At 44.9% G+C, this 23,382-nt stretch overlaps 4 protein-coding genes and 1 non-coding gene across 13 annotated transcripts in view; 4 read left to right on the forward strand and 1 right to left on the reverse strand.

Annotated features, from left to right (window-relative positions):
- Window positions 1-729: 729 nt before the first annotated feature.
- crabp1a (cellular retinoic acid binding protein 1a) lies at window positions 730-5,301 on the reverse strand. Its single transcript, XM_088377762.1, has 4 exons — window positions 5,148-5,301; window positions 3,576-3,754; window positions 1,842-1,955; window positions 730-944 (listed from the first exon to the last, which is right to left on the reverse strand). The coding sequence occupies exons 1-4, from the start codon at window positions 5,215-5,217 to the stop codon at window positions 894-896; spliced, it is 414 nt and encodes a 137-aa protein (XP_088233888.1). The 5' UTR covers window positions 5,218-5,301; the 3' UTR covers window positions 730-893.
- trnae-uuc (transfer RNA glutamic acid (anticodon UUC)) lies at window positions 3,951-4,022 on the forward strand. The gene has a single exon. It is a non-coding gene; the product is annotated as a tRNA-Glu (tRNA).
- A 464-nt stretch (window positions 5,302-5,765) lies between the features above and the next one.
- skic8 (SKI8 subunit of superkiller complex) lies at window positions 5,766-8,216 on the forward strand. Of its 2 annotated transcripts, none has more exons than XM_088377759.1 (11): window positions 5,766-5,920; window positions 6,120-6,171; window positions 6,249-6,276; window positions 6,368-6,473; window positions 6,785-6,957; window positions 7,063-7,211; window positions 7,277-7,370; window positions 7,473-7,566; window positions 7,658-7,750; window positions 7,870-7,948; window positions 8,040-8,216. In XM_088377759.1, the coding sequence occupies exons 2-11, from the start codon at window positions 6,160-6,162 to the stop codon at window positions 8,127-8,129; spliced, it is 918 nt and encodes a 305-aa protein (XP_088233885.1). In that variant the 5' UTR covers window positions 5,766-5,920; window positions 6,120-6,159; the 3' UTR covers window positions 8,130-8,216. The 2 variants fall into 2 exon arrangements, with proteins under 2 accessions (XP_088233885.1, XP_088233887.1); XM_088377761.1 differs by having other exon boundaries at window positions 5,797-5,920; window positions 6,107-6,171.
- Window positions 8,217-8,748: 532 nt separating this feature from the next.
- On the forward strand, window positions 8,749-18,065 carry snx33 (sorting nexin 33). Its single transcript, XM_088377758.1, has 2 exons — window positions 8,749-10,961; window positions 16,381-18,065. Exons 1-2 carry the CDS (start codon window positions 9,527-9,529, stop codon window positions 16,632-16,634), a joined length of 1,689 nt encoding a protein of 562 aa, XP_088233884.1. The 5' UTR covers window positions 8,749-9,526; the 3' UTR covers window positions 16,635-18,065.
- A 1,863-nt stretch (window positions 18,066-19,928) lies between these two features.
- The window catches only part of lingo1a (leucine rich repeat and Ig domain containing 1a), a 163,661-nt gene continuing 160,207 nt past the window's right edge, over window positions 19,929-23,382 (forward strand). For all 8 annotated transcript variants that reach the window (XM_088378019.1, XM_088378021.1, XM_088378026.1 and 5 more), the window contains exons 1-4: window positions 19,929-20,316; window positions 20,427-20,494; window positions 20,600-20,795; window positions 21,545-21,693. The gene's annotated coding sequence lies outside the window, so the exon portion shown is untranslated. The remainder of the gene's footprint in view (window positions 20,317-20,426; window positions 20,495-20,599; window positions 20,796-21,544; window positions 21,694-23,382) is intronic.

A 23,382-nucleotide genomic window follows, 5' to 3' on the forward strand; every position in this document is an offset into this window, starting at 1 on the left:
TTTTAGAGGACAAACGTCCGATTATAAAAACATTCTTTTTTTTTTGTAAATAATTGTCAATAGAGAGCAACTTTGATTCTGATAAAGGCTTTTTGGCCTTTTCTGTTTCCTTACATCAAAGCACTGAGTCTATGACCCAGTGTACCCACCGTGGCCCCGCTGTTCCATGCCCTCCTGAAAAGATGGCAAGAGCTCGGGAGGAGGGTGGCGGGGCCCCCTTTGCCCGGCACGACAAAACAAAAGAATGCCCTCATTGAGCCGCTGCCATCCCGACCGCGGGCTCATGCTTCAATTGACTCTGCGGCGTGCGGCGCGCCTCAGGGTGCCTCTCTGAGTCCCCGGCCTCTTTGCTTCCCACAGGCGCGGCGGTGCACCGAGGAAGAAAATCATTCTGTGTGGGGATAAGCGGGTGAAACGTCAGTGACGGAACCCATTTGTCCAAAGGGCTGAGGGGACCCCCGAGTGGCGGCCAAAGCTCTGAAAAGAAAAAGTTGGCAGCCAAAGAGACACATTTGCTCTTGAGCTTTTGTGGGGTGCACCTGCGGGCGGGGGTACGTTTCCCCCCAAAAGAATCATTTATTAGGAGGCAGGCTTCTAAAGGCGGCCGGGAACTATTTGTCCAGAAGCCCACTCGGTGGTCCAACCTGGCAGAGAAGAACCCGTAGCAGTGTTTCACGTATACGTCAACATTGTTAGCTTTGCTGCTAAGCTAATCAGCAGCACAAAGGGTCAGACATGTTTTTTGTGTGTGTATTTTCCATCCAGATTTTATTGTTCCTTGTGATTGTTAAGAAAGAGAGTGAGAGCGTGACTACTTTTGTGGAGGACTGCAACTCGGCATGTTGGGATTTAAACTGTGGTCCCGTGTGAGTCTTCTGCCGCATTCCGGCGCTTCATTCCCGCACGTAAATGCGAGTGCACAACACGTCATCGGCCCCGAAAACCTGTGAAATATAGAAACACATGAAATTGACATTTTGAAGAACCATCAGTACAAATCCTTGCTAGTCTTTTCTCATTGAGCGGCTTTCAATGTGGACAAATCAGAAGCAAAATGCAAATTGTATGCAAATGTGGCCCACTTTGTGCGCTCACACAATCGGCTAGTTGTTAGCAATGCTTCCAAAGCTGCTGCCTGTTGTTTTTTGGGAGGATCATTTTCAAAAAATTACTATTTTTGTCATACATATTTTATATAGTTATTTTTGCTAAAATGATTTCGCTTTTTTTGTCACATTTTTTTCAACCAAAATATTTCTTTTTTAATTATTATATATTTTTTTTCTTTTTGTACTCTTGCCGCATCAAGCTCGGGTGGGAAGGTAACCTTCAGTGCTTGTCAGATTTGGCCGGGATGAGAAGAGCTGAAATAATCGATGTCCGTCAGAGCGAAATTATTTGGCTTCCCTTGAGGAGGTTGAGTTGCACATTTTTGCTTTTATCACTCAGAGGTGATGACCACCAAGGATGCTTCCCCTAACTAAAAAGCCCACTGCCTTAAAAGTTCATCTCCAAGCATCCGAGAAAACAAGAAGTCCGAGGGTGGGAACATTTGAAAAAATCTTGGACTCATCCCCCAAATGGTCTTCCAAGGATCTTAATCGAACTACAAACAGGACATGGTTGTCTCTTGTTTTTGAGCTTTCACGTCTTTCCAAATCTTGGGAATGTTTTCTTTCTGAGGAGGGAATCTCTTAGGAATCTTTCAGTAAGACCAGAAAATCCAATCTTTTATCCGATGTTGGCAATTAACCTCAACGGATTGCCTTCAAAGGTTTCTTTCACAGCAGATGATTACCGAGAAGGTTAAGGCTACGCAAAATTAATTGCTGTTAACTCACGAGCGTTAACTCATCGCCGTTGAGTTCTCGGGTCCAGAAAGTTTTTGGTCCATCCCCGTCCACCAAAGTCTGCTTACAGCTGATCTTAGTATCCGACTCCCAGGTGGCAAGACTCTGTAAGAAAAAGCAGGAAGATGGTTGAACTGAAAATAACAACAAAACAACTTTTTTTTGCCATCCAGATGTCTGACATCATGGTGAAAAAGTTTGTGGTTCGTTTTTTCCCCCGCAAGACTTGAATGCATTGCTTTTGTAGTTTTTATAAGGACAAGCGAGCTAAATCTACAAGCTTCTCATTTCCTGTCTGCTTACTTTGGGATTTTTTTTCTAACATATGCCCGAAAGCCTACCCCAATGCTTTCTCACAGTTCGACTATGTTGCCTTATTTTATTCAGTTAACAATTTTAATCCTATGAAATACTTCTTCTCTCAGAGAAGACCTGTAACGCATGAGGTGTACCACAGGGAAGTATTTTAGGTCCCCTGTTCTTATACAGTTTCTGCTGGAACAACATAGATACCAAGAGTATTACAACAAATATTTAGAGAATTTATCATGCTTGACATGTTGAGATATATTCAAGTGTTGTCCCCCGCAGAGAATTCCGTGAAGGAGCAAAGTAATCCCGCCTGACTTGTGTGGGAATGCGGAGCGGTGAGGTCTCTGCCAAATTTAATTATTTTTTTTGCAATGCCACACAAAGTGCTTCTTGCTTGCTACCTTTGTATATCCAAACCAGGCACTGAGACAAAAACAAAACATGACAAATGAGCTATGACAATGGCTCCTCGGGTCGGTCAGAGACAACACGCAGATTGGGGTGGCAGGCCCAGTACCCAGAATGCCGCGGAAAGGGCACCACGCTGTCCCCAAAATAGGTCACATCTGCCCTCCCTGTCCCAAAACACAGCACTGTGGGAAAAAAAATACTACGATGGTTAGTGCCCCATCAGTATCAGCAGGTGGCGCTGGCTAAACTAGCTTAATTTTCTTACAATGTTGTTTTTGGCTAGTGCTATCTTGCGTCCCCATTTGGTGACTCGACTGCCGTGTTGCCCCCTTTAAACGTGAGAATCATTTTGTTCATTGGTGAGAGGGCGGGAAAAAAAAAAATCCGAATTCACTTCAAGAGCTCATCACGATCCGCCCTCGGGGCCTGCAGATAAATTCCCATCCATCTTAAGGATCACGACGCCCTTTGATCCACGCGGACGGACGTGAGGGCGATACCAATAGGACGAGGCTACCGGGAGCTCGCCATCCCTCAAAAGCAGTTAGTGGTCTTCAAGCCTTGAACTCGGAGGACCACAACTTTGTCAGAGTCTTCATCCCGAGCGTGAAATGGAAATTGCCTCGTTGTCATTCTTCGGGTGAATGCATTGGCGTTCTCAAGGTTTTCCTATGCTCACCAATGTGTTGTGAATGACTCAATAGTGCTCACGAGATTGAAGAAAAAAAAGAATTCAGCCCTCTTGGTTGGCATTTTTATCACGAGGCGGAAAACAAAAAAAACCTCGAGAAGCCGTGCCTGAAAAGATACAGAAAGTCTGTCAAAGTGGTTTTAAGTGCCCATTTTAGAACCATATTGTCTGTTTTCACGGGTCCTCCAAAAAAAAGGAAGCTTTTCTGATTTCTAAAAAAAAAAAAAAAAATTGAACCCTGACCCCAATCCAAAGCCCGCCACTTAACTCATTCAGTGCCATTGACAATTCTAAACGTCAAAGATATTCACCTTGCACTTTCTTCCATCCACCGTCTCCTCGTCAAACTCCTCGCCGATGTGGAAGTTGATCTCGGTGGTGCGCACGGTGGTGGAGGTCTTAATGTAGAACTTCTCGCCGTCTTGCCGGATCTCCACGTGGGGGTTGGAAGCGGCCGCCACCGCCACCTTCCTCAGCATGGCGTTCACGCCTGAGGAGGGAGCGAGACAAATCTGAGTCCAAGTAGAAACGCTGCGTGTGGATCTTACGTATTTGTCGAGATGTTTGAGGAGGTTGCTATTGCAATTTGTGGCCGATGGTGCACCTGAGGACTTTATGCTTTCTGATGTCCAGGATCATGGCTGTTGGACTATGTTGAAGTCTCCATGACAACATGAAGGTTTATGTCCCTGGTGGTCTAGTGGTTAGGATTCGGCGTTTTCACCGCCGCGGCCTGGGTTCGATTACCGGTCAGGGAAGCAAATCAAAATGTCTGATCGAACTTTCATGTTTGTGTTTGATAGTCGCTGTAACGACTTGAACTCTTTCATGAATCCCAGCAAGAGCAAGTGCACAACAATGGAGGCTTTTTTTTTTGCCAGATGCAAAAGAAGAGCTCGTCTAATCCAAAATGAACTCTCGGCTGCTTTTTGTGCCAACAAACAGCTGCACCTCGAGATCATTCAACTTGACCGGCCCGTCGTCATAACAACACGTTTGTTTTGGTGCTCCCAGCAAGTCGGCTTCAGTCATCGCCCGACATTTGCTGCGGCCCATCACTCTTCTGCTTGTTGCTAAAAGGTGGGCAGGGGGTCACTCAAGTGGATTCCAGTGCAGAGGGAGCCGCCACTTCCCATCAGCATCTTTCTAATGGTGCAGCCACCGGGAGGTTACCCAGGGTGCAATCCGGTCCAGGGAACAAGACGGACACGATGAGTCAAAGCCAACAGCATGGCGGAGGTCGGGTTGCGGCTCGGGCTTGTTTCTTGGAACGGCTCCATAATTCTCACGTCTAAAAAAGCATTTTGTTTTGTAATGACAGAAAAACAAGCATCCAAACTAATTGAAAAAAAGAAGTTTTCATCCGAAAGCCAAATGTCAACAAAAACAAAGGAATCGACAACCGCCGTTCCAAATCTTTTGGAGGGCCGTATACGAACAAACGGCTTGTGCCCGACTGGAGGTTCCCAACATTTGGGTTCACCCCCCCCCCACCCATCCCTTCGCCACCGTCGTTCCCCCTCGCCACCGCAACACAAAAAACAATTGAATGACCCACTTAACGCGGCACACTCGCCGCTTAAAACCGTTAAAGGGTGAAGACGATGCATATGCGTGGCCTACTTAAAAGGCTTCAACGTGAACAATATGGCACATTTGGAATCCGACATCTGCCGTTACACATCCATCGGTCTCAGCATCCTCAACATCTCGCCGTCCTTTCCCAGGGATCCTCTCTGAACAATGCCGTGTTGTTCCCAAGTCTGCCGTGCATTCCCAAAAGAACAACAGTGTGCCGATTTGTGTCTTTTGGCTTTTTTTGCGTGATGGATGTGAGGCTTGCACAGCGATGTGGGAATGGAGGAAGAGGAAGGTGGACTCACCTAAAGCTTTGAGAAGTTCGTCGAAATTCTCGCTCCTCTTCATCTTCCAGGTGCCGGCGAAGTTGGCCATGTCTGCTGACTGAGGCGCAGTGAATGCCAGGGAGAACCTCTTCCATTCATACTGCCTTCCCCTCGCTCGCTCTCTCTCTCTCTCTCTCTCTCTCACTTTCTCTCCTCCCCTGTCACTCTTTCTCACCCTCCTCCTCCTCCTCCTCTGCAGAGGCTTGCCTCTACCAAAATATTCCAATCTCAAAAGATCATTGAGGGCAAGTACTAATTTTCAAGGATGAGAGGACATACAAGGAATAGAAAGAGAAACAATAAAGATGGCTAAAATCTTACATGGTAGCAACTACAATATGTTAAGTTTCATTAGTTATTATAGCGGAGGGTCTTTTTGTGTTGTGTCAAGTTGTGGGTCTCAGTGGCCTGACAATCTACAAATAAATAAATACATTACTTTTTTTTTTTTTTTTTAGAAAAACACATCAAATCTTTTAGCTTAGAGAAGATACTGTCTGCATCTCTGCTCTCAACCGACCAAAATGACTCAGTTGCTCTGAACTGAATCCGAACGTTGCGCAAACATTATCCTGTACTGCCGATAGGGGCAACAGTGAGCAAGTTGACTCACTCACCAAGCGCCAACAGACACGAAGAAGAAGACACGGAAGTGGTCGCCCCCCCCCAGCGTAATGTTGTCATGGCGCCTCGCGTGTAATTCCACTTGAGTTCGTACGAATTCATTCAAAACCTTTGAGAGGGTTTTTAAGGTACGTGGACGCGCATTACAATTCACGTTTTAAGTCAAGTACTAGACAACTCCCCGCTTGTGAAGCAACAAGCGGGCTTATATCGTTTTGGAGTTAGCATTAGCATCAAAATAGTGAGAAGCTATAGTCTTTGTTTACATTTTCCTACACAGTTTGGCATTCTTAATTCAATCACTACATTTTCAATGTGTTTGTTTAGGTTGCTGTTGTTAAGCTGGCTGTGCCGCTGCAAAAGAAAAATGAGTACTCAAGTATGCAATATTTCATCCAATATTTTCACATTGGTTAAACAACCCCTAGAATGATCAAATGTATCTTTTCATTTCAGTACAGCATCCTTTTTAAACAGGAGCATGGTGAGTACCAGCCAGACTAATTGCACTATAGTTAATAGTAGAGCAACAATATGCCTCCAGTTAATTTCAACAATTATTTTCTTCCCTTTAGCACACGATGATGCAATCTGGACAGCAGCGTGGGGTAAAAGTGAGGCGGACATTTCAGAAACAATTGTCACCGGCTCCCTTGACGATCTGGTCAAAGTGTGGAAATGGTTAGTGTGTGTGTTGTCTGTGCATGGATTATATTGATAGGTAACCTTGGCAACACAGATGTGATTAGTGCAGTTGATGATTGTTATGAATAAAAGAAAAAAGTTGAAGACGTTTATTGGACATGGAATGAAGAGTGAACAGGATGTTGCTTATGGAGCGATACTGTCGCCGAGTGGCATTTCTGGAATAATAACACCAAAACAGAGTCAAATCAGTGAACCACACTGCCAAGAGAAGGACAACCAACCTGCCTGGAGGATGTCACCAGAGAAAAAGACAACACGAGCTAACAGTCAGGTTACCTACGCAGGTCGGACGAGAAGCTGGAGCTGCAGTGGACGCTGGAGGGACACCAGCTGGGGATCGTGTCCGTGGACATCAGCCACGATGCCGCCATCGCTGCGTCCAGCTCGCTCGACGCGCACATCCGCCTCTGGGACCTGGAGTCCGGCAAACAGATTAAGTCTATGGATGCGGGACCAGGTGAGACCAGTGGACCATGAACGCATCCATGAGGAACACCACTCACTCGTCCCTGTCTGCTTGACTGCTGAATTCATGACGTAACGTGATATGCTTCCGCTCTAGTGGACGCCTGGACGGTCGCCTTCTCGCCGGACTCCAAGCACATCGCCACAGGAAGCCACCTTGGCAAAGTCAACATCTTCGGTGTGGAAAGCGGCAAGAAGGAATACTCTCTGGACACCCGAGGGAAATTCATCCTGAGCATCGCTTACGTAAGTAAGGCAAAGGCAACATGATGCATTTTGATTCGACGTGTTTGATTTTGTCTTTTTCTCAGAGCCCAGATGGTAAATATTTGGCGAGCGGGGCCATCGACGGCATCATCAACATCTTTGACATCGCCACAGGAAAGCTCCTCCATACGCTTGAAGGTGGGCTCAGGTTGAATTACCTTGGGGAACCCGTGAGCACATTGTGAGAATGATTGAAATGGATGCCAAAATGTTAAAGGGGCTTCCGTCCTCCTCCTTTAGGGCACGCCATGCCCATCCGCTCCCTTACCTTCTCTCCGGACTCCCAACTGCTTGTCACGGCATCCGACGACGGCTATATCAAAATTTACGACGTGTATGTCCTTTTTTCGCACACGTGGCATTTTTGTTATGATTCCCTGGAAAGCTCATTTAAAAGAAGATTATTTATTTTATTTTTTCCCTAGACAACACGCCAATCTGGCAGGCACGCTGAGCGGACACGGATCCTGGGTGCTCAACGTGGCCTTCTCCCCAGACAACACACACTTTGTCTCCAGGTAACGTTTCATCTTCAGCAGGCTTAAAGTGAGGGTTTAAGAAGTTGAAAATATAAATCCCTTAATTGACTTTCCCGCCATTTCCTCTGCTGCATCTCTAACTTTTTCCACCACTTCAGCTCCTCAGACAAGAGCGTGAAAGTTTGGGACGCCAGTTCCAGAGCGTGCATCAACACCTTCTTCGACCACCAAGACCAGGTAAGTCACTATTTTTGTTTACAATGAGTTTTTCTCTTTCCATGACATATTTCTTATTAAATTGAGAGTTGCATAATTGCACTTTCCTCAGGTGTGGACTGTCAAGTACAACAGCAACGGCTCCAAAATTATCTCGGCCGGTGACGATCGAGCCATCCATATTTACGACTGCCCCATGTGAGGCGACGGGTGGCAGGAGAGACTACTTTTGTGTGAATGATGTTGTACTCGCTCATGACAGTACAATAAATTTTGTTTTTTAAATAAACCTGTCTGATTGGAGTTGATGATTATTAAGTATTTATTTTGATGATGTTTTCTTTAGGTGGATCACTCAGCTGTCAATTACACAGAATAACCTTGGAGAAAGTCTAAGGAATTCGGTTTTTGTTGGTAGAAATTAAAACAAAATTTAACGAAACAGATTACGACTACTAGCTTCATATGGGGAGTCTGCCGTCTGCTGGGGACATGTGGTACTGCACCCACTTCACTCATTTCTACAGTACTGAACGTGCAGGACGTGTTTCAACGACGGTGGTGCATATTTTATTTGGAAATTCTGAGTAGTTTTATTTGGCATGTTTGATTGTTTGTCATTTTTAGTTCTTGGATTTGTCAATTATCAGGAAAACGCCCACTTAGTCCAATTATCAATAATAATTATTATAATAATTAATACTTAATGATAATTATATTTATGTTTTTGGAGCGCCATCCCTTCCGAGCTCCGGTGTCGTGTTGTTGCAATGACTTCATTCTACGAGCTTGAGGGCGTCAGTGAGCCAGCCGCAGCCTGAGCCTCCCCCCACTTCTCTCTCAGGGATAGAAAGACTCCTTGAAAGAGAGCAGGCGAACTCGCCTCCAATTGTCTCAGTCCAACGTCATGGAAAGACTTACTTTGTGTCGAGGCTGCGAGGAAATTGAGCCACAGAAACAATACCGGCTCGCCTGAAACGACTGTTGTGATTTTGCAAAGGATCGAGCGAAGATGCGCAGGAACCTGCTTACGGGACTCACGGAGCAACTTTGTGTCTGAAGGAAGGACGGACGGAAATGTGGAGCTTCCGCCTCACAATGTATACGGACACCATCGCTCTCAACCCAAGTGCACTTTTCGTTTGGAATTATTTGCATCCGGGACCGTTTTCAGGATCCGTAATGTGACCAAAGTGGGGGGAAAAAACGAGCGGGCCCGGACCATATTTTTTTGGGATAATTAAAAGCAAAGTTTTGTTCCCGGAGCTGGTTGGTGAAACCGGTTTCTTAACTGACTTGATCGTTACAGGGAAGTAGAAATCTGTACATTTAAGGGGGCGTTGAGGTGCACGCAAATGACTGCATGATTTAGACTAACGAGTGCATGGATCGTATTTTTATTAGAGTTCAAGTGCGAGGAATAAATTGAGTAAACAGCTTTTGACTGACAGTGCCGTTGCACACCTGATCCGTGTCATATGAGATGAGTTGAAATATTCATTCGTGTTCTAGATGTTTCCAATACAGCTGCTAGAAACCATGTGCGTGTAGATTATTTGGCATATTGTTTTGTGACTGAGCAATCTGGACAAAGTCAAGATGTCGGTGAAAGCCAAAGCCCTTTACACATTCCAAAGTGAAAACAAAGAGGAGATAAGCATCCAGGAGAATGAGGAACTGATCATCTTTGACGAGAACTCAGTGGACGGATGGTTCCAAGGGGAGAACAGCCGAGGGGAGCGGGGTCTCTTCCCGGCGTCCTACGTGGAAGTCATTCGCACGCGTTCCAACTCCAACGTGACCGACTGCTCCATCAGCCCGGCGGGTTCTTTGGGGAACGATTCGTATTATCTCAACTCCACCGCCAACACCACCCTCAACTCGCAACCCACTTACTACGATATCGACGACGATGACGACTGGGACGTCTGGGATGACGCGTCCACCGTGGTGGAGGACGCCGATATCGACCGGAGCCCCGGGGCCAACGGTCACCCGCGTCAGAGCCCGCCGTCCAACAACCCCAACGTGCACTACCGGGCTAAGCCGCCCATGGAAAGGCAGGACAGCATCTCCAGCGGCAGGAAAGGCAGCATGGTGGGCCGTAATCTGAACCGCTTCTCCAGCTTCGTTCGATCCGGCGTGGAGGCCTTTGTATTGGGGGACGTGCCCATGATGGCCAAGATAGCTGAATCGTACACCATCGAGATGAACCCCCTGGGGCCTAGATGGAAGGAGAGCCCGCAGCCTTTCTCCTGTTCCATCGAAGACCCCACCAAGCAGACCAAGTTCAAAGGCATCAAGACATACATCTCGTACCGCGTGACGCCGAGCCACACGGCTCGGCCCGTGTACAGGCGCTACAAGCACTTTGACTGGCTCTATAACCGCTTGTTGCACAAGTTCACCGTCATCTCCGTGCCTCACCTGCCGGAGAAGCAGGCCACTGGACGTTTCGAGGAGGACTTCATCGAGAAACGCAAGCGGCGGCTGATCCTGTGGATGAACCACATGACCAGCCACCCGGTGCTCTCCCAGTACGAAGGCTTCGAGCACTTTCTGATGTGCGCCGACGACAAGCAATGGAAGCTGGGGAAGAGGCGGGCCGAGAAGGACGAGATGGTCGGGGCGCACTTCATGCTCACCCTTCAGATCCCCAACGAGCACCAGGACCTTCAAGACGTGGAAGAACGGGTGGACACCTTCAAGAACTTTGCCAAGAAGATGGACGACAGCGTCTTGCAGCTCACTCACGTCGCCTCGGAGCTGGTTCGCAAGCACCTGGGCGGCTTCAGGAAGGAATTCCAACGACTGGGCAACTCTTTCCAGTCCGTCAGCCAGTCGTTCATGCTGGACCCTCCGCACAGCTCCGAGGCCCTCAACAACGCCATCTCGCACACCGGCCGCACCTACGAGAACATCGGCGAGCTGTTTGCCGAGCAGCCCAAGTACGACCTCTTTCATATGCTGGACACGCTGTCGCTCTACCAAGGCCTGCTTGCCAACTTCCCAGACATTATTCATCTTCAAAAAGGTAATACATGTTCAAAACTTCACATTTGGCAAATCCGGTGTCAAACATAAGGCCCGGGGGCCAGATCTGGCCCACCATACCCATTTAAGTGGCCCGCGATTAGCCCGTCCGTCTCACAATTCTGAGCTTCTGCATTCTTTCTAGTACTTGGCTCCAAGCTATGTGTGAAGTTTGTGTGTCATCCCGTACTTTTGGTTTTGGTTTCAAACTTTGCTCCTCACCGACAAACAAAACCGGTCTTGTTGGCGATTTCATTATGAATGACAGATGGGCTTGCCCACCCCTCCCCCACCCACTTCCCTCCGCAAAATGCCAACCTTTTAAACGAGAGGCTGTAACTGCTCCCTGTGCATTTTACATGTCAGTCGGCAATAAGCGTCTCCTCGGCTGTCACTCAGCAAAGCCAACTTGTTCCATTTTGAAACTCAACATATGGATCCAATTTGAAAAAACTGCTTCGAAAACATGATGCGTACCAACAATTTTTTTATTTATCAAATCATATATAGGTTATACTTAACATTTTTGGACCTGACCCTGCCGGGACTAAAACGATTGGCATGGTTGTGCGTATGTGCGTGAGCCACGTGTTCTTAGTTTTGGATGTCTCTCGGGAGCAGGCAGCTTCCAGGTTATGTCAGAGCCCAGGCGTGCGTCCGGCACGTTGAACTCGGCTTTCGGGTTATTTTATTTTTCCTGCTCATTCTCGGATTTCAAATGAGGGCAAAATTTCCGGTACATTTCCATTGGAAGTAAACCTGCTACATTTTGACGGCCTATTCCAGCAGAAATATGTTTTTTTTCTTACTCCAGCTCAAAGTACCCTGTTTGTTTCGATCAAACGTGTTAATTCCCACGCAAAGTTTACAGTTTGAAAAATGTGTGGAATTTTCACCCATTCTGCTCTCCATCTGCTTCTTCTCATCCATCTTTGTGAAGTCGAAGGAGGGCGAGGATTGGATTGCGAGGGCTAATTGCGCCGCATTGTTCCAGAATGACGGACCTTGTGAGCTTTTTGTTTGTGCAGATGTGATCGGCGCCGCCGCCCCGCCGCTGCCGCCGTATCACACTTGCTGCTTTGTCGGAGAGTCTCGCTCCCTGAATATATTATGACACCACCTCTGGCACATATTCCCAACTAGATCAAAATGGCCGCCGGGATGCGGCGTGACGGAAACAAAAAGGAATTCTCAAAAGTTTCAATAGCACAAAGGAAGATGAAACGGATCCGTCTCTTGGTGGATTGTATCAGAGAGATGAGATTTCTCTGTTACGTAAGAGGCCCTTCCTTGTCGAAATCTCAACATAACCAGAAAACTACCACTTTTGAGGGAAAAAAAAATTCCAGAAGGAAATATTATGCAATTGTAATCAGCACCGATTTTCGAACTTGCCTTTTTAGAAGAATTGGATGCTATATCTGGATCAGCCGGAACCTCGCTCGGTTTTGAACAAAACACAAGACTGCTGAGTGGGCGTCTCCGACTCACCATCAGTTCCCGTCATTAGCGTATCCACGGCGCCCGCAGTGTTTCCCCGAAGCAAATATTTGACAGTACGGCACTAGAGTGGACCAAGCCCAAAAAGTCCCGTTCCTAATTGTTTTAAGATCCCGCACACTGGAGTTATTTACAGTGACGACTGTTCGGAATGGTACATAACGTTTTGCTCCTGAAAACTTCAGCGCCGTGTCTCGTAACGTGGATCCAATTATTCATAAACGTAACAAACAGTTAAACCAAAAAAAAAAAAAACAGCATGTTGTCAATGGGATGGATGAATTTGAGCTTTTCCTGCGTTTGTGTCTTTTATTGTTGCGCTGATTCCTTTGTGTCTTTTATTGTTGTGCTTATTCCACTTTGGCGAGCAAATATTTTTTGTACTGGGCTGTTGTTTGCTCATAAATCTGGGCCCACACGATTTGTCCGTCCGTCTACATGCTGTGACATTCCTGTGCATGTTGGCCCACTGCGTTGCTGATTCACACCAACGGAGACCACAGATGTCTCCCAGAACTCTTTGCTCGGCCCTCCCTCCCTCCCTTCACATACTCTCGGGGCACCAGAGTGCAAAAAAATAAGCCTTCATGGCTTTTGTCAGACCAATGTTAGCGTATACAAGCCCGGTCGTTGTCCAAATTGAAGTCTCGTCATTATTACGCAAACAGTCTCTCTATTGTCGTCGTCTCTCGTTTGATTCTGATCCAGCGCCACGAGAGCTGCGGTTCTCCAAAAACGACACAGTCTTCTTGTCTTCAGCCGCTGTAACATGATGCGCAATCAGTTTGAACTCGCAACCTCACCACATTGCTCGTCTCGTCAATTTATCGAGTATCGGGATAAAAATTGGATATGAATATTTAAATAGCAAAATATTATATAATGTTGCCTTCCTCATGTTCCACACTGGTGTCAGTGGCTGCCGGTGTTCTTTTTTTAAAGGCAGGGCCTGGCCCGGTGAGTGATGTGTGTGTCAGCGAGTTGGCTGTCGTTAGCGTGTTGAAATCTGACAGAAGATTTGATGTAAATTTAAAGTTTGAAGATTATGGTTGTTTTAGAGTCAGTTCAGTTGGCATTGAAACCTTTGTGGGATTGCACAAGGAGCACACCTGTGAGTTCATTTTTGTGACACAAGGAGCCATGTTTGCAATGGCGTGGCCTGTTTGGCTAGCAGACATTAAAGGGAAGTGAGTCACCGCATCCATGTGGGCGACAAAACATCCAGCAGACACTTTGGTTAGAAGCGACAATGCAGGCTGGGAAAAGTACTGTCTATTAAAGACTCTTTTTACGTTTTTGGACTGCAATATGTATTCAAATAACAACAAGCAATAACAACACCTGAAATACTGACTGGCATGAATTCTTTATCCTCTGCGATAAGCAGGAAAATAACACGGAAAATTTACCTGGTCTCCACCAAATTTGACTAGCGGTAGTTGTTATTGTGTTTTTTTAGAATTTCTTGGCATGCTAGTTCACAAGCCGTTTCTGACCCCAGGCTCCCCTGTCCTACTTTAAAAGGGAAAATCCAAATGGGTCCAAATTTGGAGCGTGGCGTGTGAACTGGATGAGCTTTTTATTGAGGGAGGCTGGCTGAATTTGCTGATGTCTGTCAAAAAGGCTGGCTGTGTCACGAACACGTGGAAAGTAGCAGCTGAGAGCATCTGTGTTTGTTTATGTTCATCAGTTGGCTGTTGGCTGCACAGCGGTTTGTTGGCATGTGTAAAGTATAAAATATTTTTCTTGAGTCAGCCCATTCAGTATTCAGTACAGTGGAAGCACATCTTTGTCCCTCCAGGTAAAACAATGCATGTTTTAAAGATGATGTATGTTTATAAACCGCATTATTAAAAAAAAAAAAAAAAGTTGCCTAGCTTTATGCTAACGTATCATGTTAAACACCATAGACGGGCTAAAGGAAATTAGCGAGATGGTTCAAGACAAGACTGCCCCTTTAAAGCAGACTGATTTCAGGGACGTATAAAATGTTGTGATTACTTTTTGGCCATTTTGGCAACGTGGCTTTGATACGTGCAGTTGCCATGACGACATCCTCCAGATGACTCGTCTCCAACCTTGTAGATGCTTGTCAGCGACTTTAATGTGACATTCAAATGACGCAAGTTTGTTGGCTTCGCCAACATTTGGGAGGTCAGCTTTGCAAATCCCGTCCTGACGACCGCTGGAAATCTCCAACAATTTCCCTCAACTGAATTCAACTTTTGATTAGTGGCATATTTTTTCATGATTTGCCAAACATGACCCAAGGACGGATTTTGTAGCAGCTGCGATGACTTGTACTTCCCTTTGAGATCAGTGCTGAGATGAGAGAAGCTCTTTTTGTTTTCCTTTCTGGGCTTGTGCGAGGCGGGGGGAAGCAAAAGAATCGCAACTATTTTGAGTCAGTGTTCCGTAACAGCGCCTTGGATTTAAAAGATAAAATTGTGCAACAATTGCTGCTGCAAACATTTTAGCGACAGTGCTAAGCTATTGGATGAAGGCCCGTTTTGGCTGGAGCTCTTCTCCATCATACAGTTGTCAGCTCACATTTGTGCGAAGTGGATGCTTGAAAACGGGGAGAGCAAATCTCCCAGAATTCCTCCTGCCCTCTGAGGCTTGTGGGAAAAGAACGTTGAGCAGACGCCAGAGTTCAGCCGCCCGCAGGATTGTAGCCACAGTTAATCTGCGCGTCCTCATTCTTCTTCTTCTTGTCCCGTCGCGCATGCGTAGCCGTGCCAGCCCGTAAAGAGCTTGGCCGCTGTTTAGACAAGCGGCCTGAACCCCCTCCAGGTTTTGCTAATCCCTCGCAGACTATCTCGCCGCCATTAAGCTGTCACACGACTGCCACTAAACAACCAGTCACCGAGCAGGTGACCTTCTCTCAAAGTAAAAGTGGAACTGTCTCGAAGTTTTTTCGAGAAGAAGTTTTTTCACCAAACAAAATTAGTTCAAACCGTCTTTGCCGTAAGTGTTATCCTCGTCGGTCAATTTTCCACTTCCAATCACCGCTGTGGTGACCTTTAAAAAATTCTGTGCGATAAAACGCGTCCAAAAAGAACACTGGAGGAGAACGAGGCTCTCCAGCTGTTTACTTCTTGTTAGGGAGACATTTTATCCACAAAGAGATTGAAACTAAAAATGAATCAAAACAAACTGAATTTGAACAACTAAAGGAGATGAAAATGCTGACATAGGCACTCCTTGAAGTGGGTAGCCATGCTATGTGCTACATGCTACGTGGTGATGCACATCCTCCTCTCATGTGGAAAAAGGAGCGCCTGAATGTAGGTCATCACCACCGTCTCCTCTCTCTGTGCTTTCCCACACGCTTGCCAGGAATTCCGCGCAAATTCCGGGCCCCAACGTCGACTCGAGATGTCGTTACCCCGGCGACCGCGGGCATGTCCCAGCTCGCCAAAGACATCAACCATGTGAAAATTTGAAATATTCCGTTTTTTTTTGTGCGCGTGTGTTAATGCTGGAGCGTTCAGACAGGCTGGAACAATCAGATGGATGGTGCCCGTGGAAAAGTGACGTCATGGACGTCTGGGCCAGCATGGTTCCAACTTGCCCTCAGACGTTTGCTATGTAGTGAGACAAAAAGTAGCGAGTGCTTGGTCCCCCCTCGCTCCACTTATTCACAACAGTCAATTGTACGCAACAATGTATGCAGAATTTTGCACAGTTGCTCTCAGCAACAAAAATAGAAGACATTTTATTTATTATTCAATATTTATTATTTATTATTATTATAAGTGCTAAACTGTATTGTTATTTTATTTTTATTTTGTGTTTTTTTTTTCTTATGGCCACCCTGAGCAACAAAAATAGAAGAGATTATTATATATTATTATAAGTGCAAAACTGTATTGTTATTTTACTTTTTATTTTATGTTTTTTTTTTCTTTTGGTTTCAGGTGCCTTTGCCAAGGTGAAGGAGAGCCAGCGAATGACAGACGAGGGCAAGATGGACCAGGACGAGGCGGACGGCATCCGGAAGCGCTGCCGGACGGTGGGCTTCGCTCTGCAGGCCGAGATGAGCCACTTCCACCGGCAGCGGGAGGTGGACTTCAAGGACATGATGCAGGCGTACCTCAAGGAGCAGATTGCCTTCTACCAGCGCGTGGTGCAACAACTGGAGCGTACGCTGCGCATGTACGACTGTCTCTAAGGACGACAAACGCAAAGATGCTCCCAACTCCAGACTGATCACGTCACGGACGACGGCGCCGCAGCGATTTGTTTATTTGACATAATTTAAGGTAGGACGTAACGTGTAGGTTTGAAATTTCTTAGCCATTCCTTGAAACTAAAGCCATCAAACGGGTTCAGTCCCCTTCTCTTAAAAAAACAAAACAAAAAAACACAAGAATGTCTTAAACTGTCAGCATCATTTCCGTTTCCCAGTGAGCATCCTAATGTTGCTGAAGTGCCTTAAAGTCGCATGTCCACCAAGTTTAGAACGGTTGGAAAAAAAAAATCTGTGGATTTTGAAGATCACACCACTGTGGTTAGCAGCTGGAGGGTAAATTACCCCAAATTATTTTTGCTACCTTACACAATTTTTAACCACACACATGAAATCATGCTAATTGTTGAACTGAACCAAAGCGCACCGTGTGGCCGAAACGTACGTTAGACGTTAGTCAGTTGTATTATGGCGCAAAGTAGGCCATGCCACGTTTTGCTAGCAGGACAGACCAGCCTTACTTTTAGCTATCCAGTACTCGCGGAGGCTGCCGATACCGACCACCGATACTTAAGGAAAAGAAAATCTACATTGCAGTCAGTCCTCCTCGGCTGTAGTTGGCGCTACAACGCAGCACTCTGACACATCGGCAAATCATCTTAAGTGGTTGAAAGAAATTTTGTTTACAATGTTTTTTCATTGTGTTAAATGAAATTTTGAGGTATCGGTACTCGGTATCAGTGAGTACTCAAAGAATGAAAACCCGTGCTGGTAATGGTCTGAAAAAATGAGGTATCAAACAATTTTTGTAATAGCGGGCTGTCCATTGACTAATTTAGCAATTTTTGCAATGCTAGCGGGAAATAAACAAAAGCTGAATTTTTTAGGGATTCTAAGCAAGAACAGGTACTGATTTTTTTTTATGATGTGACCAAAAATGTCACTTTTTGTACGATTAAAAAAAGATAATTGACGTTTTTAAATCGTCAGTGTGTTTGTTATTTTACATCCACAATTGTGACGTGTGAATGCTTTTTATGGCTCTGACACAAATGAAGATTTTTGTGTCTGATTTACATTCCGCTGTGCTTGTTTTGTTATCATGACATTCCCAAAAGCAGCGATTCAGCTTCCTAAAGTGAACACATGCCATTGTGGCTCCAAATGTTGCCGTGTGTTTTTTTAATACTCTGACCATGTCTGTCTGGCAGTTTCTCCCACAAGTCCGAATTTTCCGACGTCTTTCTCTTTTTTTTTTTCTTTCTTCAATTGCAGGGCTCATTTCTCTCTCTGCTTTTGTAATTGAATCTGTCCTTGTCTGTGAAGAAAAATGTGCAGGCAGGCTCTGAAAAAGGAGGACAAAAATTTTAGTAAATGAAAATTCCCTTTGAAATAAAACGCATAAAAAAATGATGTAGATGTGTTGACCTTGAGAGTTTACAGGATGTTATAAATGTCATCCACTCGATTCAAGGGAAGGGGACATAGAGGCTTTAAATAAAAATAATAATAATAATAAAAAAAAGAATGTTGGTCTGATTTTGTCATTAAGCCTCAGCAAGCTTGCCATTGCTCCAAAATTTGCGGCAAAATTTATCATGACAAAGGCAAAAAAAAAAAGTTTTAATTGAAATAATACATTTTAATTTATTTTTTAAAAAAAGTAGCAATTGTGCTAAATTCTAAAATTTCCATAAAAGTTACTATGTTGAGATGAAATGTATAATTTGACAAAATACATTTGTAATTTTTCAAGAACAAATTTGTTAGCTGCTTCATCCAGCTGCTGTGAGAAGGCCGATCCATTCCTCCTCGTCGAACTCCCCTAAAAACTTTGTATAACATTTCTTCCTAAAATAAACAATTCTTAAGCAGAATATAAATCTTAAAAAATGCTTGTTCAATATGAGCCTAGAACAAACTAATAGACTTGATTTCCTCTTCAAATCATCCCGTGCACTCGAAGACACTCAACCTTCAATCCCGGCAACGCGTTTCAGGTTCTCGCACTTTGTGGGATGTAACACGAGAAGTGGCAATGACCTCATTTTTAAACTCACAGAAGGAAATGTCATCAAGTGGAAAAGGGCAGCGGAAGAAATACCGTAGGGTGGAGGACAAAAAGTTGGATGGGCCTTGGTGACCCGAATGAGATGAATGATGGATGGTATCGCCGCATACCTTTGGACGCTTGAGGTGGTCGGCAGCGTTTGAGTGTTCCCTCGTCTGAGCGAGTCCTTCCGAAGGGAAGAAGTGTTGGATTGCGTCCTCGCTGCGAGGGCACCTGCCAAAGCCATCAAGGACGGCCGCTGGAGGAAGTTTGTAACAAAACATCAAAATGTTGAGTGAAGAAAAGGCAGACGCTGGGTCTGCATCGTTGAGTTAGAAGATAAAAAAGTCGTCACCGAAGCGCTCCGTGCAACTTCTTTTGTGTAGACCTCAGTGACATGGACTTGACCTCTGACCTCCTTCTCTTTCTCTTATTTGAGTGTGTCCAGGAACAGATGGTGAAAGGCATACTTGGAATTTCTTTCTTCTTCTTTCTTTTGCTTGGTAAATGACTCTGCATTCATTTGTTTTTTAGAGAGTTTTGGGACGGGAACGCGCGTGCGCGCACGGTCATGGAAACTGGATGGTTCTGGCAGACGAGTGGTGTTTCTTCCGAGTGGGACATTGTCCTCTGAACAACCTCTCTGGTGACTCAGCACTTATCGGAAGATCTTCTGATTTCGCAAACTACCTCGATCTTGTCCACGGGGGTGAAAAGACGCCGTGTACGCTGCTTGCACGCAACATGCGCATTTATGTGTTGGATCACTCTGTCAGTTTTGTTGATTTTACTCAGGAGTATATTTTGACAAATCTCTACTTTAGCGTTTAAGCTTATTTATTGACCTGCTTGAATTACGCGCAAGAGGAGATGAGCAGGTCGCGGTCGAATGAAGTTTCTAATTTCACTCTGATTCTATTAGTACGGAAGAGTATAATTGAGAGAAAAAAAAAAGAATACAAAAAAACAGTTCTTTACATTCAATTTCACAAGTGATTTTTTTCCTCGTTTATTTTATTTTTTACTATCATAATATTGTTTGTGCATATGTAAATACGATCAAAATTTATAAAAATATGTAGTATATAGTTTACATTAATTTGCCAAGTTTTTTCTACGTCGTCTCCATACGTCACATTTTGAGCGATAAATGGCGATTGGACGTGGTTGGTGGCGTCACAAAAATGGCGGCCATTTGAGCGTCTGCCTTCATTTGATTGGTTGTCAGTGTCGGTGGAGCCTGTTTACATGGCGGTTCAGTTGATGAGAAGCACCTGTGGATAAAGCCAAACAGTGGCAGGATTTTGGGCATAATGTCATTAATTCATCGTTACGAAGCGAATGCTCGAAAGAGTTCAACTTGAAACAAAACCAGAGCGACACAAAATTTTTCTTCGCATCAGCAGGAAGCAGGCAGGCTTTGCCTTTGGGCTAAAAACAATCAAAACAAGCGCACTTTTGGCAGGGAAGACGATCCTCCCGCTCTGCTTTGAGTTCGCTGATACACAAAGACGGACTTTCTTGGCAAGTGCGCGTTCTTCTCGTTGGCTAACGCTCGCAGAGTGTCGAAAGGACCACAAAGACAACAGCCAAACAAAACTGCAATTCCTTGAGGTAAAGTAAAATGATAAATTTAATGGAGGCGGGCGTGACCTCGTAATCACCTTCAATGTTACATTTTGGTGATAGCTGCAATGTTTTTGTCTTCATATTTCTTTCACTAGTATTTCGTAAGGATGTGGCCAGAACAAATGTGGCGCCCAAAGTGGAACGTCTTTCATGTTAACAAATGGTCAGTGCAATCTTCAAAGATGACAGATAGCGATGTCTGCTTTTTCTGCTTCGCATCAGTTCATCCGTACATAAACATGTCTGTTTCTTTTTTCCCCCATCACAGCTCATGAGTTTAAAACTCTTAAGTGAACCAAAATGAACCACGACAAATTGTTACATTGCCCTCATCGCTGATTGGTTGTAGACCAGGAAGAATGTTCGAGAAACTACTGAACGCAACAAGCTAACAGACGACATGCTAATCACAAAGCAGAGTGTTGAATGGGAAAATCAACTGTTTCGTCTCGTGTGCCGACACTGTAAGTTCGATTCCCGCATGTGAGTGTGTGAATGTGTGTTTAAAAAAAAAAAAGAATCAAAATTAAAAAAAGTCTCGTCCACTTACATGCTACATGTGGTTAGCATAAGGCCGTTTAACGATAAATTCAGTTTATTTGGAACCACACAAATACTAATATCCGGGTTGTAAGATGAGTTTAAAATATTACTATAAATATTTGCTAATACTTACTAATTACTCAGTTTTCTGCTATTTTTCTGCCACACTGAAATTTTTGTTAGCGTGTTAGGTAACGTTAGCGCATCGGCGCACTTGCTTGAGACAGGCCCGCCACCTCAGTCACGTTTAAATGGTGTCCGTCCTTGGGATATTATGACAAAAGACTCTCAGTTGTATTATTAAAACACCTGGGTAATGTTTTAAACTGCAAAACAAAGTCGGCAATATGTCTGCTTGAATGCTTGTTGTCAAGTTTCTGGATGAGAAGCCAATGTGTTTTTCCGCTCAATGACTTCATATGGGGAAATTGTACAGCCGTGATGAAAAGCAGCGGAGGCCTGACAGCTCTGGAGCCAATTTCCCCAAGGACGCTCACGCTTAAAATAACTCGCCGCGTCGGCATCTTTGTGGGTATCGGGCCACCGTCTCACCCCGCGGCGTGACATCTCGGACCACCTCGGACGCTTCCCAGGATCACGTTGCGGCGTGTCCAACATCAACATGGTGCAAATGTTCTCCTGATGCAACATCTTTCTGTGTTTGCTGTAGGGAGAAGTCCAGCTCATCAGCTGCATGCAAAAGATTATGACAACCCCGCAAAGAATGTCCAAAAAGGGGTGACTGGGGTCCACCCTGATGATGTCATTCTTGCGGTCCGTCTGAGATGTGATGACGACAACAGAGATGAAGAAAATCAGGTGTGTTTTTTTTAAACACAAAATTGAGTACCATGTGTTGTGTGCTAGCAGCGAGTTAGCATGACTGCGGTCAGCCAGCGACAATGTTGCTTTTGGCCTTTAAGACATAATGAAAGCGGCAATCAAGCTTTTGTGGACAAAAGCCAGATGTTGGTGGTTGTTGGCCTCTGGCCGTTGTTACCATTACACCATTGGCGCAATTTAGTTTTTGACTTCACTTAAACCCTGTGGCTGGAAAATGCAAAAACATATTTAAATGCTATGCTAGGTGACTTAAAGTGAAGAATCAACAGGGAAGCTAAGGCATTGCAACTAAAATAATAACAAAATAATATAAATAAACAATAGTAAAATGATAACCCGTTCTATTGTGCAACAGTCACTTATCTCACCTCCAGCTGTCTGAGTGCAAGTTTGTGTGTGTGTGGGGGGGTGTCTGAGTGCTGTGCTCTCTCTGAATGGTCTTTTCTTTGCTTCGCTGTTGGCTGCGCAAGTGTGTTATTTTATTGACCTCCTGACCACCACATATGGCCTCGGGTGTGTTTGTGTGTGTGTGGGTGAGGGGGGCGTCTTGCAATCCCACCCCCATCTAACAGCTGCATGTCAGAGTATGTTCAATTAATTTTGTTGTTGTTTGAACATTTGAGTAAAGAAAAAATAAAAATATCACTATTTGGTTTATTGCAATCAAGGAAAAGTTGGGCTTGAAAACCACAATTAAAAGGACTGAGAAGCAGGAAGTTGCATAGCCCTGAATGTAAACCAGGACAGGCACAACACTGCTGGAATGTGACTTGTTATCTCGATAAGATCATTGAACTCACTTAAAACAGGCATTGTGTGACTGTTTTCATCCTTTGGAAGGTGCTGCTGTTTTGGTTAGCAACAAGGTAGAAATGGATTCAATTGTTAATAAGTGTGAACAAATCCTGTCGTGTCCATGAACAGATGCTGTGATAGTTTACCCTTGAATTAAGCTACAGTAGCACTAGTGGTTCATTGGCGCCCTCTAGTGGCATGCCAAAGAATTACTGAATGAAATATATGTATAAAAAAAAATAGATGCCTCTATAGCATTCCGCACAGCTTAGATATATAATTTAAAGCTGCGTTTACTTTTTTCCTGGATAACTAAGAATCGGCAGCGAGGTCAAGCGATTCTCTTAGGTGGACGCCACTTCATGCCGGACCGGCAATGTGCTCCACAGATAAGGGCCCAGTCAAGCCCAACAGGAAGCGCTCATGTTTGTCCAGCTTTAAACTTCATTACAACCCTCTTTAGATGTTTTTATTTAATCAGCCCTCGTTGCACAACTTGTTGCCGAGGTAATCAGCAGGCCTGTTTTTTTTCTTGGATGAGGTCATGCTTGTTTCAAAGTCATAAACAACTTCTCGTGGTTGTCTTTCTTTAATTCCCCCCACTTTAAGGAAACAAGTATTTATCCTCCTGGCATCTCAAGAATGGCTCCTCCTCTTCCCAGTCGGGAGCTGTTTTCCCACTTTTATTTCTTTTTTTTTTTTTTTAAAAAGACCAGAGTAATCGTTTTGCAGCAAACTTGCGCAAGTTGACGTTCGTCAGAGACATGGAAAAAAAAAATGCTGCTTTTAAGATTGAGGCATCTGGAGGGAACATTGTCTGCTCAACGATTACCCCCCCCCCTCCCAACGTGGTCATTGTTTACAACCAGG

The sequence above is a fragment of the Syngnathus floridae genome, chromosome 6, assembly GCF_059516105.1.
Source record: "Syngnathus floridae isolate MCC-2025c chromosome 6, RoL_Sflo_1.0, whole genome shotgun sequence".
Classification (NCBI taxonomy): Eukaryota; Metazoa; Chordata; class Actinopteri; order Syngnathiformes; family Syngnathidae; genus Syngnathus; species Syngnathus floridae.

Bases quoted from the DNA above. Each gene is read 5' to 3' on its own strand.
- crabp1a (XM_088377762.1), bottom strand. From the start codon at position 5,217: ATGGCCAACTTCGCCGGCACCTGGAAGATGAAGAGGAGCGAGAATTTC. The intron at 3,755-5,147 runs GTGAGTCCACCT...CTCCCTCCTCAG, and splicing joins CGAACTTCTCAAAGCTTTAG to GCGTGAACGCCATGCTGAGG. The intron at 1,956-3,575 runs GTGAATATCTTT...TTTTTCTTACAG, and splicing joins TGGATGGAAGAAAGTGCAAG to AGTCTTGCCACCTGGGAGTC.
- skic8 (XM_088377759.1), top strand. The intron at 7,751-7,869 runs GTAACGTTTCAT...CCACCACTTCAG, and splicing joins AACACACACTTTGTCTCCAG to CTCCTCAGACAAGAGCGTGA. The intron at 7,949-8,039 runs GTAAGTCACTAT...CACTTTCCTCAG, and splicing joins TCTTCGACCACCAAGACCAG to GTGTGGACTGTCAAGTACAA.
- snx33 (XM_088377758.1), top strand. From the start codon at position 9,527: ATGTCGGTGAAAGCCAAAGCCCTTTACACATTCCAAAGTGAAAACAAA. The intron at 10,962-16,380 runs GTAATACATGTT...TTTTGGTTTCAG, and splicing joins CATTATTCATCTTCAAAAAG to GTGCCTTTGCCAAGGTGAAG.